A 14,404-nucleotide genomic window follows, 5' to 3' on the forward strand; every position below is an offset into this window, starting at 1 on the left:
CACACACACACACACACACACACACACACACACACACACACACACACTACTGATAATCTTTCCTAACCCTTTGAGAGTGGTTGCGGTGGCTCCTTCTCCCTTGGGGAATCTCGTCCTCCCTTGGCTCCTAAGAGGACACTGTTCGGAGTCAGTACTCCCGCCCACCCCACTGGCTGACCCTTTGAAGCCCTGCCTTCGGCGCCAGTTCCAGATCTGAGCGGGTTTCCCCCTCCCTGCCGCCACGGCTCCAGCTGGCTGCCGTCAGCTCGCCTGGGTGGTTGCGGTCCTCTCCTCTGGCCTCTGTGCTTCCACCCTTGTCCCACAGTGGTCCGTTTTCACTGTAGCCAGAGTGGCCTTTACAAAGTGTAAGTCAGGTCATGACCGCGCTCTGCTCAGCATCAAAGGCTTTCCTTGGTGAGTCATGAGGGTCAAGTTAAATCATGGACGTGAGACCTTGGCAGAGTGCGTGGCTCGGTGCATGGCCCTGGAGTCCTGAGTGCCTACTCGCATCTGTACTTGTGAGCCTGGGGGCTTCATACTCAGAACAACTTAATTTATGTGAGGAACTTGGCCTTAACAGAGGGAGGTCAGTTGCTCAAAGTCACAACTGACATGGCAGAACCTGGATTTGACCTCAGTCGTCGTGCCTTCATACATCCACACAGATGGGTCACAAGGCTCCACGTGTGTTCAGTGTGATGCCAAGATAGAACGGGGGGGGGGTAGTTTGGCCTTCTGGGCTCAGGGAATGTTTTTCCTCCATTTTTAAGAAGGGCCCAGCCGCTTAGGTGCGTCGCAGGCTGATTTTCTAGTACCAGCTCCCGGGACCTCTGACACAGGAGCACTTGACTTTTTCCAGCTTTACGAAATCTACTTTTATTCTGGCTAAGGTTTCCCAAATAAGCTAGTTTCCATTTTATTATTGGAGGGATAAGTGGGTCCTCAAGAGAGAGCTGTGTCTTCCCGGCCCGAGGCATTTTCCATCTGTCTCTTTTCTTCCTACAGGCCCTCAACCTGGGAGTGGGAGGCTGAGAGAGACTGCCTCTGGCACCAGATGCCCTCCCTCCCTCATCCACCCGCCTCCCCTTGATTTATTTTTTAGTTATTTACCTTGACAGACCCAAGGAGATCTCACTTCTTGTTTCCTATGGGTCTGGAAGCAGAAGCATTTCGGGCTTAGCAGACAACACAAACACAGAACTTAATTCTCTTCTACAAAAGGCATAAAAGTCTCAGGAGCCTCACTACAGCAGCTCTTTTTCTTAGAGAATAAAATGTAACAGAGGTGGGTCTTTCTGGGATGCCATCTGAAGAGTCTGGCTCCTGAATTATGAAATGAGCTTACCATAAAGTAATTTTATATTTGAGGTAGTTGCGTAGCATGAGTTCTTAAAAAATTTAAATGTAGCCCTTTTTTTTTTTTATTAATACAAAACGGTACATGTTTATTGTGGGATAGCAGATGAGCGAATACTCCCATAATTTTATCATTTATACAGCAAAACATGAACACCCTGGAGTGTATACTTTCCAGACCTTTTTTATACATATGTGTATTTTTGGTGGAAGTAGGACGCTTTGCAACCTCTCCCTTTGTTCAATTATAGATAATAAATGTTAATCTACGTTGTAGGTTTTAGTGGCTGCAGAGCATTCTTTTGTATGAATGTACCATAATTAATCATTCCCCATTAGATGGATATTTAGTTCGTTTCCAGTTTGGGGCTATGATAAAGGATAGTGGATTGGAATCTTTGTGCTTATGCTTGCTATTTCTTTAATGTTTTTTTTGTTTTGTTTTGTTTTTTTTGCGGTACGCGGGCCTCTCACCGCTGTGGCCCCTCCCGCTGCGGAGCACAGGCTCCGGCCGCGCAGGCTCAGCGGCCACGGCTCACGGGCCCAGCTGCTCCGCGGCATGTGGGATCTTCCCGGACCGGGGCACAAACCCGTGTCCCCTGCATCGGCAGGCGGACTCTCAACCACTGCGCCACCAGGGAAGCCCTCTTTAATGATATTTAATTGGTAGAACCCAAGAAGTAGGATGGTAGTGTGCTTTCTTAATGCTGGTAAGGATTAGAGCTGGGATTCTTGCCTCTCTCCATAGGCTAGGGAGTTCACTAGGGGTCTGGAGCCCTGCTCCAGATTTTGTGAGTGTTGGTGTTTTTCTGGGGTGATAGTCTATAAATTTTAGATTCTCAAAGTGGGTTGAGACCCCAAATAGATCAAGGACTGGTGTTGCAGTCCCAGGTTTTCCACCATATCCTTGACCGTGGTACCTCCTGAGAGCAGTAGCGTGAATCAGAATCAGGAAGGCCGTGTTTTTGTCTTCAGGTTTCTTTTTTTGTTTTTTTTTTTGCGGTATGCGGGCCTCTCACTGTTGTGGCCTCTCCCGTTGCGGAGCACAGGCTCCGGACGCGCAGGCTCAGTGTCCATGGCTCACGGACCCAGCCGCTCCGCGGCACATGGGATCCTCCTGGACCGGGGCACGAACCCGTGTCCCCTGCATCGTCAGGTGGACTCTCAACCACTGCGCCACCAGGGAAGCCCTGTCTTCAGGTATTTTTGAGTGAGTGCCGAGGAAGAAGATGGTGAGATAGTCCCTGTCCTCAGCAAGCTCACCGTGTGTGTCAGGGTTTAGCCGCATGAGTAGAAGACAGTTGCTGGGATCCCTTCCCTTGGTGCTCCTTTGCCACAGGGATGAACCCGAAACATCCATTTCTTTTTTTTAAATTAATTTTTATTGGAGTATAGTTGCTTTACAATGCTGTATTAGTTTCAGGTGTACAGCAGAGTGAATCAGTTATACGTATACATATATCCACTCTCTTCTGGACCGAAGCATCCATTTCTTTCAAGGGCTTCCACGGTCTGCCTTTTCCAGCCTTCTAACCTCGGAATGATAATGATGAATATGAAGGAGAACCAATGGGGAGGGCTGGTCTTACTGTATGCCAGGCATTGTTCTCAGCCTACTATTTAATATCCTCATTTAATAATGAGGAACAGAGAGGTTAATTTACTTGCTCAAGGTCACACAGGAAGTGGCCGAGTCTGGATTTGAACCCAGGCAGCTTGTTTTCACAGCCTAACCTGACCCCCATGAGGTCATGCCCCTCACACTCTTGTCAAATTGGGTGTCCTTGTCAACAATTTCCATGGGCCTGGCTTTGCATTTCCCCACTTCTGGGACTTTGTTCAAATCAGTCCTTTTCTAAAAGGCTTTTACTCCCTCTCCACTTCTAGAAATTCTGCCCATCCTCCAGGAAGCTTCATTTGTTCACTTCAAGTGAAAGCAAACCTATTCATTTTCTTTGTTGCCGGGTTGGTTGTAGCTCTCATATGGTATCACTTCTGGTCTTGTGATGGGGGCCATGTGATGGGGTGGAGAGAACAGAATCTTTGGAACCAGACAGGCCTGAGTTCAAATCCCAGCTTTGTGGTTAAGGGTCAGATTTCCTCTGTGAGGTAATAGCACCTGTCTGGCAGAGTTATTGGTGAGGATTGAGATTATTAAAGCATCTGGTGTCCTCCTGGCCAGTAGTGGGAGCTCAGGAGGTGACAGCAATGATTTCTTGTAGGCATATTTTATTTCTTCGGAGCGTAAGCTCCTGGAAGGTGGGGGCCTGGTCTTGTCCTGGCCTCCCAGCCTGGGAAGGGACCAGACAGGTAGTGCCCGGTCAGGATTTGATGCTGCTGCTGGGAGTTTTATGTGGTATGGACCTGGCTCTGGGGTGCCCTTGGGTGAAATGTGCTCTGCCTCTGTCTGGCCCACATAGTTGAGCTTGGAGGGGGGGCACTGTGGACTCTGAAGGGAGGCTTCCAGGAGGAAAGGATATTGGAGCTCAGTCTTCCACAGTGGGAGGACTCACAGCTGGTGGGAAAGGGTGTCTTGGGAGTGGTGATGGGGCGTGCAAGCTCTGGTTAGCTATGTGCGCCAGGCTGTCCGATGGAATGGAGGACTTTCTCTCCTGAGTGTCTGTGGAATCTGCCCTCCGCACAGCACCTTAGCTGCTTCTTACCTTTATAAAGCAGTTCTTTCCTGCCTGAAAGATCTAGATCAGTTGTCACCTCCTGTAAGTTCTCTGATGGTCCAGGCTGGATTGTGCTTGTCTCCTCTGTGGGTCCTCCCCCAGCATCCGATGCTGCCTCTGTCACAGCGCTGTCGTGTAGTTGTCTTTTGGGTCGTGTAGTTGTCTTTTTGCGTCCCCACTCAGCTGTGAACTCACTGGGGCAGGCCCCTCACTCATCTCTGTATCCCCAGTGTCGGGCACAGGCACCCGGGAGGAGGACTGTAAATATTTAATATGAATTACCAGTGAGACGGAAAGGAAGAAACATTTGGGTCACGTAGGAGATGCCAGGCTCTGATATTTGAACTTAATTTTGTACGATTGATGGGTTTTGACCTAGGGAGTACCATTTCACAAGAGGCTTCTTACGTGGTGGCCGAGTACAGAGGGGTCAGTGAGGGGAGGGGACTGAAGGTGGGTCCATCAGTTACAAGCCTGTCCTGCATCGTGATTCTCGTGCTTGTTCAGCTATGTGTCGGATAACTAGATGTCTCTTTATTTGGAAAGATGAACCCCCCCCCCCCCACTGCCACATACTCCACAGCTTTTTAGGTGTAGCAATAAGATTTGCCTGAGAGATGGGAGAGTGTTTCCATGACGTGCTTCCTAAGCTTCTGGAATAGCCTGACAGATGGTACCCTCTCACCTGTGTGAAGGCAGATTCCACCAAGAAATTCAATGCATCAGTTGTACCGACGATCTCCCTATGAGTCCCACAGTAACAATTTGTCACTTGGTTTTAAAGAACTCTGTGGTGGAAGCGAAACGAGTGGAGTACAGTTGTTGAGTCATTACAAGCTCCCCAAAGCATCTCTGGTTTGAAGAAGGGGAGCCAAGGGTTGCTGGTGGCATCCGGGTCATGGACTCCATCTGTGGTCCTGGACTTTGTCAGGAATCGAGGAGAGTTTTTTTGCTGGTTTTAAGATGAGTTTACGGTTAGGTGAGCCAGAATGCTTGAAGCCTGTGCTGGGCCAGTTGTAGTCCCTGAGGCACGTGCCTCTGAAGAACGACGGTAAATGTGAAGCAGGTGTTGCGCTATTGCTCGCCTGCCTAGCGCATGTAGAGCCCTGAGCTCTTTGGAAGGCTAGGCTGGGGCAGACGGCCCATCCTTAGGGTCTAAGGGCCACAATCGTATCATTAACTGAACACTAGTAAGCAGCCCTGTGCAGGTGTGGGAGGAAAACGCCAAGTGAGTTCTTCTTCTAAGGTACACTCATCCATGCCCGTTCATGTGGGACTTGGAATGTCAGGGTCTTGGAATCTGACCAGTCAGGGGTATCAGATGTAGATTCCCCCCTTGAGGCGGGATGCAGAGGACAGAGACGGGGAGCCCTTGAGAGCATCCCCTGGGGTGGAGGCCTGTCAACCTCTCCCTACCTCTTGGGGAGTCCAGATATCATACCAGTTTCGGTCGCGATGGAACCAGAGGATGGAGATGTAGATTTGTGGTGGGGCAGCTGTGAGAATGTCTCCATTGCCCTTGCTTCACCGAAGCAGTAACGTAGGTGAGAGTGGGAAGTGGGGAGAGTGGGAGAGTGGGAACATTAGACCTCCTGGATTTCACGTCTTTACCGTCAAACAGAGATCCGGACACTGTGCCCGTAGGGTTGTTGTGAGGCCTGAAGAAGACGGTGGCTATCGAGGAACCGCCCTCAGCACCCATTCCCGGAGCCCGTGCGCCCTGCGTGGTGCTGGTGCCCAGGGCCCGGCCCGGTGGGCGGAGAGGGAGCCCTGGCAGCCACCCAGCTGGCTTGGGGAGCTTGTGGGTGGGAACCACAAGATACAGAGCAGATGTGCGTGTCTCCCGTGATCTTTTCCTCCACACGGTGGTGTTTGAGAACTTTTCCTTTTATGAGTAGTTTTGAAAATGGTACGTGTGGGTGCAGTTTAATTATAGCCTCATCTTTCCACTGCTGCCGTAGGAGGCTTGTTTTTCCTTTAGCCACGCGTTCGTTTCTTCAACGAGCTCCTCCCCGTCTGCAGTTTCCAGCGTTCTGAAGTATCTTTAAACTAAAGTTGTTCATCTCTGAAATCTGGGCTCACATGTTCCTTTGAAACAGCGCATGATGACACGCAGGGGGCGCAGAGCATTGTCCCCGGCTGCGTTCTGAGCCACTTACTTTGTTTTCTTTTGTCTTTTCTTCTAGTCATTCCCCCTGCTGCAGGCACCAGCTTTTTTAGCTGCACTCACAGCCTCCTTGTCCTAGGAATCCCGCTTCTGAGAGCCTTTCCGGAGGAGAGAGTTTCAGTGTAGATAGAGCTGTATGCACAAAGAAGTTTATTTTATTTATTTTTTAAAAGTGAAAAATTGGAGAGGGCCTAGACATCAGCTAGGGAACTGGCAGAAACTGGACCATGTCCACCTCCAAGGGAATATTCACGTACACATTAAACATGCCGTTACTAAGGCAAATTTGGTAAGTGAAATGCTCATAATAAAGGCCAAAGTGAAAAATTAAGTCGTGATACAGTGTCACCCATGTCAAAATGCGTGGAAGAAAAGAATGGAAGGAAAGCCAGTAACACGTCTGTGGTGGGTACCTGGAGGGTAGCAATCTTCTTTCTCTTAATTCTGTTACCCGTTTCCTATAACAAGCCTGTATTCTGTTAGTATCAGAGTTTTAGAGAAGGAAGAAGAGCCTCTGCACCCAGCAGCGCCTTTGTGATTGCTTTTTAGATTCAGTGCCATCACCTTCCTCCTGGAACTAGCGCCAGAGCAGTGATAAAGGAGGAGTCTAGAGTCTGAGTGGTATTCTTGGTAATCCTACTTTAAATATCCGGGACTGTTATGAAGAGTGTTTAAACAAATGGATGAGGAAGAAATTGTTAGGGAGCACTTTTTTGTTTTTTTTAATGTTTTCCTTCTTGATGTTATCTCTGCTTCCAGGAAATTCAGTTGAAGCGGAAATGAGCACCCAGAAGGAACTGAGAGAGAGGTGAGTGTGTGGCCTTTTGGTAAGAAGACGTTATGGGTTAGGTTTGTCTGCCAGCGTTTTGAGTGTTCTGCTCCCTCCTGTTCTATTAGTTTCCTGCGTCTTGTAAATAAAGCAAAAATACCTGTGAAACTGACAGTGGTCATACAAAACCAGAAGTTCACGCCGTATGTCCCGCAGCCTTCATTCATTTGCATTAGGTTGCTCCTGGCGTTTCTGTCGGGTGATTTGACCCAGATGACACATTCCTTCTGTTGGCTCCTGGATACTTGCAGGATGAATTCCAGACTCCTGAGCCTGACCCATCTTTCCTTTTCATCGTGTACCCCATGCTTCAGTCTTAATCTTCGTTTTGATTGTTCTCCAGACCACGCCTGTACACAAGCGGTACACTGCCTTCTTCTGCTTATAATTTAAAAATCCTTCTTCAGAGTCAGTTCACATGGAAACGGACCTTGCTCTCCCCGACACCCCCGTCTCTCCACTGCATCCCAGCATCAGTGATCCTTCCTATAGCAGTTGGCACATAATTACACTATAGCACTTACCACATGGTATTATAATATTTTCTGCATTTATCTTTCCGTGCCCAGGATTCCTTGAAAGAGGTAAGGAGACAGCATTAACTAGGTATGGTATGTGCCAGCTGCTGCCCTAGGCGTTCACATCCGTTATTTCTGACCCTACAAGGTGAGCATTATTGTTCCCAGTTTAGGATGAGGACCTTCAGGGTCAGAGTTGCATACTTGCCATTAAGAGGCAGAACTGGGATTTGAACTTGAATCTGTTATGCTCCAACACCTGGGCTGTTATTGTTATTGCACATTGCCTTTTGAGGGCAAAGACTTCTTTAATATCTGCACACCTGCTCTAGCCCCAGCTATCTGGCATGTGGTTGGAATTTTTTAAAAATGTTCATGGAATAAATGGATTGCAAGCACTCTTAGCTTGCCTCTGTGACCAACTGGAAACGTCAGGGTCTCGCCCTCCTCTGTTGACTTGTTCAAGGTTCTGACTGTCGTTAGTGCCATTGCTGTTTCCCTCATCTTTGGAGCTGCGACCCTTTGGACTCCTGGGGGCAAAATAAAGAAATAAAGACCAGTCTGGGGTACAGAGTTTCAGATTTTACTGGCATCGTGAAGGCCTCCAGCATCGTTAGGGTGGGCAGGCAGGGAGGTATCACAGCTCTTCACTGGAGGGCATTTTACTCAGGGCTTCTGTAAGTTTAGAAGAAACTTTCCTCTCCCACTGCGGTATTCGCAAGACCCTTCCCAGTTCAACCCTCCACTTCTGTCCTGATAATAACGGTGGGTCATGTCCCACCGGCAGGCTGCGGAGAGGGCAGTAAGGGCCTCCCCGAGTGGAGATGGTCTTCGCTGAGATCTGAAGCACGAGGCTCCGGGGCGTGGCTTGTTGGAAGAGTGTCCCCCCGCGAGGTGACGGAGACACGACCCCTTTGAGGTGCGTGGCTGGTGCATGGAACGTGAGGCTAGAGAGGCAGGCAGGGCTGCCTTGGGCTGGTCCTCAGATACTGCCTTAAGAGCCCAAATCCTGTTCTACAGGAAGAGGGGAGTCTTTGAAGGAGAGTAAGCTGGGACTAGACATGATCAGATTGGCCATCTTGAAAGCCGACCGTGGTTGCTTGGAGAATGGCAGGGAGCCTCTTCTGGCCTTCCTCAGCCACGTGTCACCCTTCCCTTTCTGGCAGGTTTGTTTCTGTTCCTTCTGTTCTGCTGTTTTCAGCTGTAGGCTTAGTGCTCACGCTAATTAAATGTGTGCCCTCGGCCCCTTCTGCACTCTGCAAGGCAGCAGCAAGCCATCGCATCCATCACGCTGTCTGAGCACAACTGCATCTGCTGTTTACCTGTTAGTGGATGCGCTGCAGCTTTAAGTCCTCTGCTCTTGTCTGAGTTCATGAATAATGAGACAAGAAGGAATAGGAAAAAGTGGGAGAAAAAAGAGCTTAAATTAAGGAGCTTATCTGTAATGGGGATTCACGTGGGCTCTTCACAGAGTTCAGGGTGGTTTTCCTCCCGGCTTAGGTGGCCCTTGGGCAATACAGGTCACTAACCAGATGATTGCCTCAATGGTGATACCGGAATCTGCTTGCGGACCGTGAGGGTTTTGAGGTTTTTAAACCAGCAAGTCCACCTCGTGGGTTTGGGTTGGCCCCCCACGTTCTCCTGGGGCCTTGGAGCCAGACAGACGTGGATTCAGATGTGTGCGCTGCCACGTACAAGCTGTGAGACTGTGGGCAAGGTTCTGATGCGCCTCCGTCCCCGCAGCTCTAAATGAGGATGGTCCTCCCTACCTCAGAGGGATTCTGTGAGGACCAAGGAGGACCGTCTGCGTAAAATGCCTGGTACAGAGCTGCCAGTTGATACGCAGCTGCCGCTGACTCATGCCCTCTCTCAGGGTCCCTCCACTACCAGCCAGACGGTGGCTCCCCCTCCTTCACTGGCTCCACGTCAAGCCCACTGAGCCCTCTTTGTGTTTGTTTTTAGAGTATCCTTGCTAAAAAATGCTCTAGGGAAACAAAAAGCCTCCAGAACACCATTGCAAATGTGGGTAGATTACAAAGAGCCAGTCACCTTAAGTGTTCTTAAGTCATGGTCCTGGTTTGGGATCTTAGCGTGGAAAATGATTTCTCTTTCAATCCCGATGGTCAAGGACTGAGGAAGACAACTTAAGCTACCAACACATTCTCCCTGAGTCTCCTGCGCCCTCAGCCTCGCGCGCGCTGTCCGACGGTCACATGCTGTCCGACTGTGAACTGTCCGCAAAGTCCTCCTCACGAGACCAGAAGCAAGACAGCGAGACCGAGAAGACTTCGGTCCTGGCAAACAACGTTTCTCAAGGTAAGCCAAGCTTCACTGAGCGTCGTAAACCTAGCCAGAGTTTCCTGCTTTGAACGATAGTTTGCTGTCTTGCCTTCGTACTAAAGCAGAGTATAGTGACATTGGAATAGTTACCAGGTGAGAGGAGATCCTGCGAGGGCCCAGGCCCATTGTTAAGAGTTATCCTTCATCACCGGGGAAAGCTACAGTTGTTGAAAGTGTTGGAGATTGGGAAAAAGTCCTTTTTATTTTTTAATGATGACGTGTTACATGCCTTGCCATTCCTTATCTGGCAGACTGGAAAGCACTGGGGTTATGGATCAGGTCTAGGTCTGGCCCATTTCTTGCTGTCTCTTTCGAGCTCTTCCTAAGGTGGTGTCGCTTTGAGGACCGTTGCTTTGAACTGTACAGGGCCCCTGTTTGGAGATTTTGAATTCAGTAAATCTGCTGTGTTTCTCTTTAGTGTGACCCTCGGCCCTTTCCATCAGCCCCTTGTCCTGCCTCTGGGCACGGAGCCGTGGGCTCAGTTGGCAGAATCAGCCTCCCGTGACCCCACCTGCCTCTGAGCTCCCCTTTACCCCTTCTGTGTTTGCAGTCTTGATTGCCTCCTGTTGGGCATTAGGTAGGGCTTACTGTCCATAAGTTCAAGGACTGGTATAGACCAGAACAGACAGACCTTTTCCAGTAAAAGGCTGGATACTGTGTGCCTCAGGCTTTGCAGAGCATATGGTCTCCGTTGCAGTTACTCAGTCGTGCTGTCGCAGCATAATGCAGCTGTAGAAAATACGTAAATGCGTGAGTGTGGGTATGTTTCAATAAAACTTTATTTACCAAAACAGGTGGTGGGTGGATTTGACACAGGGGCCATAGTTTTCTGAGCCCTGGTATAGCCTCTGGACCTCAACTGACATCCTCTGGTCTCTCCTTTTTCCAGTGGGTTGTTTGCAAGGTGCCCAGAATGGACCCAGGAAACAAATCAGACACCTCCCTGCTAAAAACTCTTTGTTGACACCAGATCACATTAGAACCAGGGTTTCAAAATTTTTAAATCTATTTTTTTAGCAGCAGCAATCCCCCCTCCCTTTTTTTTTTTCAGATGAAACTGAATATATGTAAAAGATATATAAAAGATACACCTTTTTCCCAAAGGAGTGGAGCCTTTATCCCCAGTGGCGCCTCCGAGGCTCCTTTAGGATACGCAGGGACCAGGGGAGCATGGTTTGGAATCAGACCTCGAGCATGAAGTGTACACGTTTGATGTAACGCAGGTATCTGCTGGGGTCCTCCAGTAACCAGTTACCTAGATGTGCTTTCTTTGGGTTCGTGGCCGTATCCCTCTGCAGTTTCTGTGAGTTTCTGTGTACTTGGTTCCTCTCAGTTATTTCTGGCTCTACTCTCTGCCTTCTCCTGCTTTGGGTTAGACCATGGATTGTTTCCCTGTCCCTTGTGCTGCCTCCTGCTGCCCGAGACCACTCTCACAGGGCCTTTGTGGGAGGAGCAGACTGAGGTGTCAGGGACTAGAGGGGCGGGGTTTACAATGCGGCAAGCCTGATCGTTGACGGGCTATTTGTGATCCCTGTTCTTTAAGACCCTCCTGCTACGGTGGTACCAGGCACTTCCTCTTTCTCCCCCAGCCTGCCCTCCTTTTTCTCACTCTAGGCCCCATCCGCCACCCCAGCCTTGGTTTATTTCCAGTGTAGAACCATCTTTTACTTCTCAGTCCTCTGAGGACCTGTGACCTTGGGCTTCTCAAGTGGATTATCCGGCACTTTCCCGAATGGGGACAGTGCTCTCTGGAGCTGTCCTAATTAACCCACTGTTAGCTTTTTTGGGTTTGTTTCTCTTCAGACTTTTGGTCTCTGCATCTGTTTTTCCTTTTGTCGCGCTTATAATCTGAGCAGAAAGATAATTTAGTACTTGTCCTTTTTTCACTTAGCATTATATCATAAGTTTTCTGACGTGTTACATAACATCATTTTCAGTGGCTTTGGAATAGTCCGTTGAATGGCTGAACTGCAGTTTTCCTTATGTTCCCCTGTTGCTGAACATTTAAGTCATTTTCTAAAATTTCACAATTGTGAACAGTGCTGCAGGGAGTGTCTTTGAACATAAAGCTTCCCCCTTATTCTGGGGCATTTTCCTAACCTAGATTCTGTAAATTGGAGCTACTCGGCAAAGATATTTATACCGTCGCTTGTGGTGGCTGCTGCTTGCAGGATTTATGGGTTTAGAGAGGCGGCGTTTGTCAGAAGGGTATTATTGTAAGAGGCACAGATATTTTTCTCCTGTGTTAAGATGAGTATAGTATTTCTTTCTGCCCAGTTCGGGCTGCATAATTAACAAGCGGTGTCCAATTCGACCGGGAATGTTTCCTTAAGGCCAAGGGATGATTCCAGCTTCCAGCCAGTCTCAGTAGAAGATGCGTTGTACCGATCGCTGCTGAGGGTTTTTGCCCCAGAAGCCGGCAGTATGTGACGTGGATAAACCAGGAAGGAAGGCTGCAGTCAGAACAGATAAGTTCCTGACTCACTGAGACCTGACTGGCCGCTGGAAGATTTGCGGGGCAGCAAGGCAGGAACGGGAGGTGTGTTGCCGTGCTGCTTCAGTTTACTGCAGGCGGGGTCCACAGACAGTCCGCCAAATGACTTGCTGCACTCCTGGCATTCATAGGAGATAGCTGAAGATCTGGGAATTAAGTCATCCCATAAACATTCAAATTCATGGCAGAATTACTATTTAATTAGGAAAAGATCTGTAACATTGTGATACTTTTAAATGAAAGTCATTTTGGAGGAATTAAAACTGGGTCATAACATTAGTATAATGTTTTAAAACAAACATTACCAAGACAAAACCGAGTATCCCCTAATTGATGAATTAAAGACATTAGTTTTGCCTTTGGATACTTAATGTGATTATGCTGTAAACACTGATACTAGAAACCTACCTCTGGACTGGAACTGCACTTCCTCCTTTCTTTGTTAAAGTGAGCTGTGGCAGAGGCTGAGAAATTAAAAGCATGCTCATTTTAGAAAATTCAGAAATTTTAAATTTCTATATATTGTTAAATATTATGTTAAGATATAGTATTAAAGTTTTGAGAAGCCTAAGATCTACCACCTAAAGGCGACCTCTGTTAATATTTAGGTGTATTTCCTTCTTTTCCATATATGTGTCTTTCCTGTCTGCAGATTTTTAAACAGAGTTGTGATTATGCTGAATAACCCATTTTGTATCTGTATTTTTTCATGATATTATATGGTCTTCATAATATAATTTTAATAGCTGTGTAACATTGCATCATAAGGGATGTAAAGCAGTTAATGTAATCATTTGCGTTATTTTCAGTTCTGACTGTTATAAATAGTGCTGAGATGAACCTTTCCAAACATTCTGACAAATGATTGTCAGTATCTCCGGTGATCTCTTTAAATAGATTCCTAGAAGTAGAATTATTTGGTAAAAGTAAATTGGAAAGAACCTTTCTAAGGCTAATGACAAAAATAGTCCCCAGAGTCATACACGTTTATACTCGTGCTAACAGGATGTATTCCTGGAGAGCACCCTTCTTACCATTCTCACCAGTGTTGGGATTATTGTTTTGCCTTGTTTTTAAGTCTTGAATTAGTAAGTGATAAATGGTTAACATATTCCTCTCAAAGGATTAGTCTCAAAAATATCTGAGTTCGTTATGAAGGTGGCTTAATCAACTCTCAGGCAATTCAGGCGAACTTGAAAGTGATCTTTTAGTTTCCCTGAAAGGAAGATTTTAAATTAATATTTGATATTTAGAAGAATAAAAGGCTGTATTAGAGTTAGCATTAAAATTGTATGGTGTGTAATTTTTCCATGTGATATAAAGTATCTTCTTTGTAGAGGGCTGCAGAGAATCATCACAGACTGGCTGTGGGCTGTGGGCAGTAGCTCTGCCTCCCCAGGCCTCAGGAAGACTCTCTTAACATATCCAGTACTATTTAGAATTTCAAGATCACTGCGTAGTCTATAAATTATTCAGTTTGTTGGGGGCTTCAGACTTTAAATTAAAAATGTCCTCCTTCCTGTAGACTTACTAATGGAACATATACAAGAAATTCGAAGTTTGAGAAAACGTTTAGAAGAATCTATTAAAACAAATGAGAAGCTACGGAGACAGCTGGAGCGACAAGGCTCTGAAATTGACCAAGGTAAGGTGGACCTTCCCAAAGGGCGGTGAGGGCTTCCTTTGTGGCGCATTTGCCTGGATAAGCGCGCTGTGTATTGGGAAGAGCTTTGGACTTGTGGCCAGAGAGATTTCAGTTCAAATCCTGACTTTGCTGTTTACTTCACCTTGCTGACTCTCAGTTACAGTAATTTATCTGTTAAATGAGGATAATAATTCCCATTTTATTCTGGTGGCGATGAGAATTAAGTGCGCTAACTTAAGCGGAGTGTCCCATAGTCCCTGGTGCAGAACAAGTACTTGATAAATGTTCGTTTCCCGGTCATTGGAGGAGTCTGCCAGCCTCTGGCATTGTGAATTGTGGTTGCCTCCTCATTTGACTCTAGAAGCTGAAGCAAAATAGAT

At 47.5% G+C, this 14,404-nt stretch overlaps 1 protein-coding gene across 8 annotated transcripts in view; it reads left to right on the top strand.

The window, feature by feature from the left end:
* The window catches only part of CDK5RAP2 (CDK5 regulatory subunit associated protein 2), a 181,970-nt gene that overhangs the window by 144,945 nt on the left and 22,621 nt on the right, over positions 1–14,404 (top strand). For all 8 annotated transcript variants that reach the window (XM_027105057.1, XM_027105051.1, XM_027105053.1 and 5 more), the window contains 3 exons: positions 6,958–7,006; positions 9,674–9,861; positions 13,905–14,024. In XM_027105057.1, coding sequence (XP_026960858.1) covers positions 6,958–7,006; positions 9,674–9,861; positions 13,905–14,024 — 357 coding nt within the window. The remainder of the gene's footprint in view (positions 1–6,957; positions 7,007–9,673; positions 9,862–13,904; positions 14,025–14,404) is intronic.

Source organism: Aethalodelphis obliquidens, unplaced genomic scaffold (genome assembly GCF_003676395.1).
Source record: "Aethalodelphis obliquidens isolate GAN/ISIS:26980383/991018 unplaced genomic scaffold, ASM367639v1 scaffold7, whole genome shotgun sequence".
In the NCBI taxonomy this organism is placed as follows: domain Eukaryota; kingdom Metazoa; phylum Chordata; class Mammalia; order Artiodactyla; family Delphinidae; genus Aethalodelphis; species Aethalodelphis obliquidens.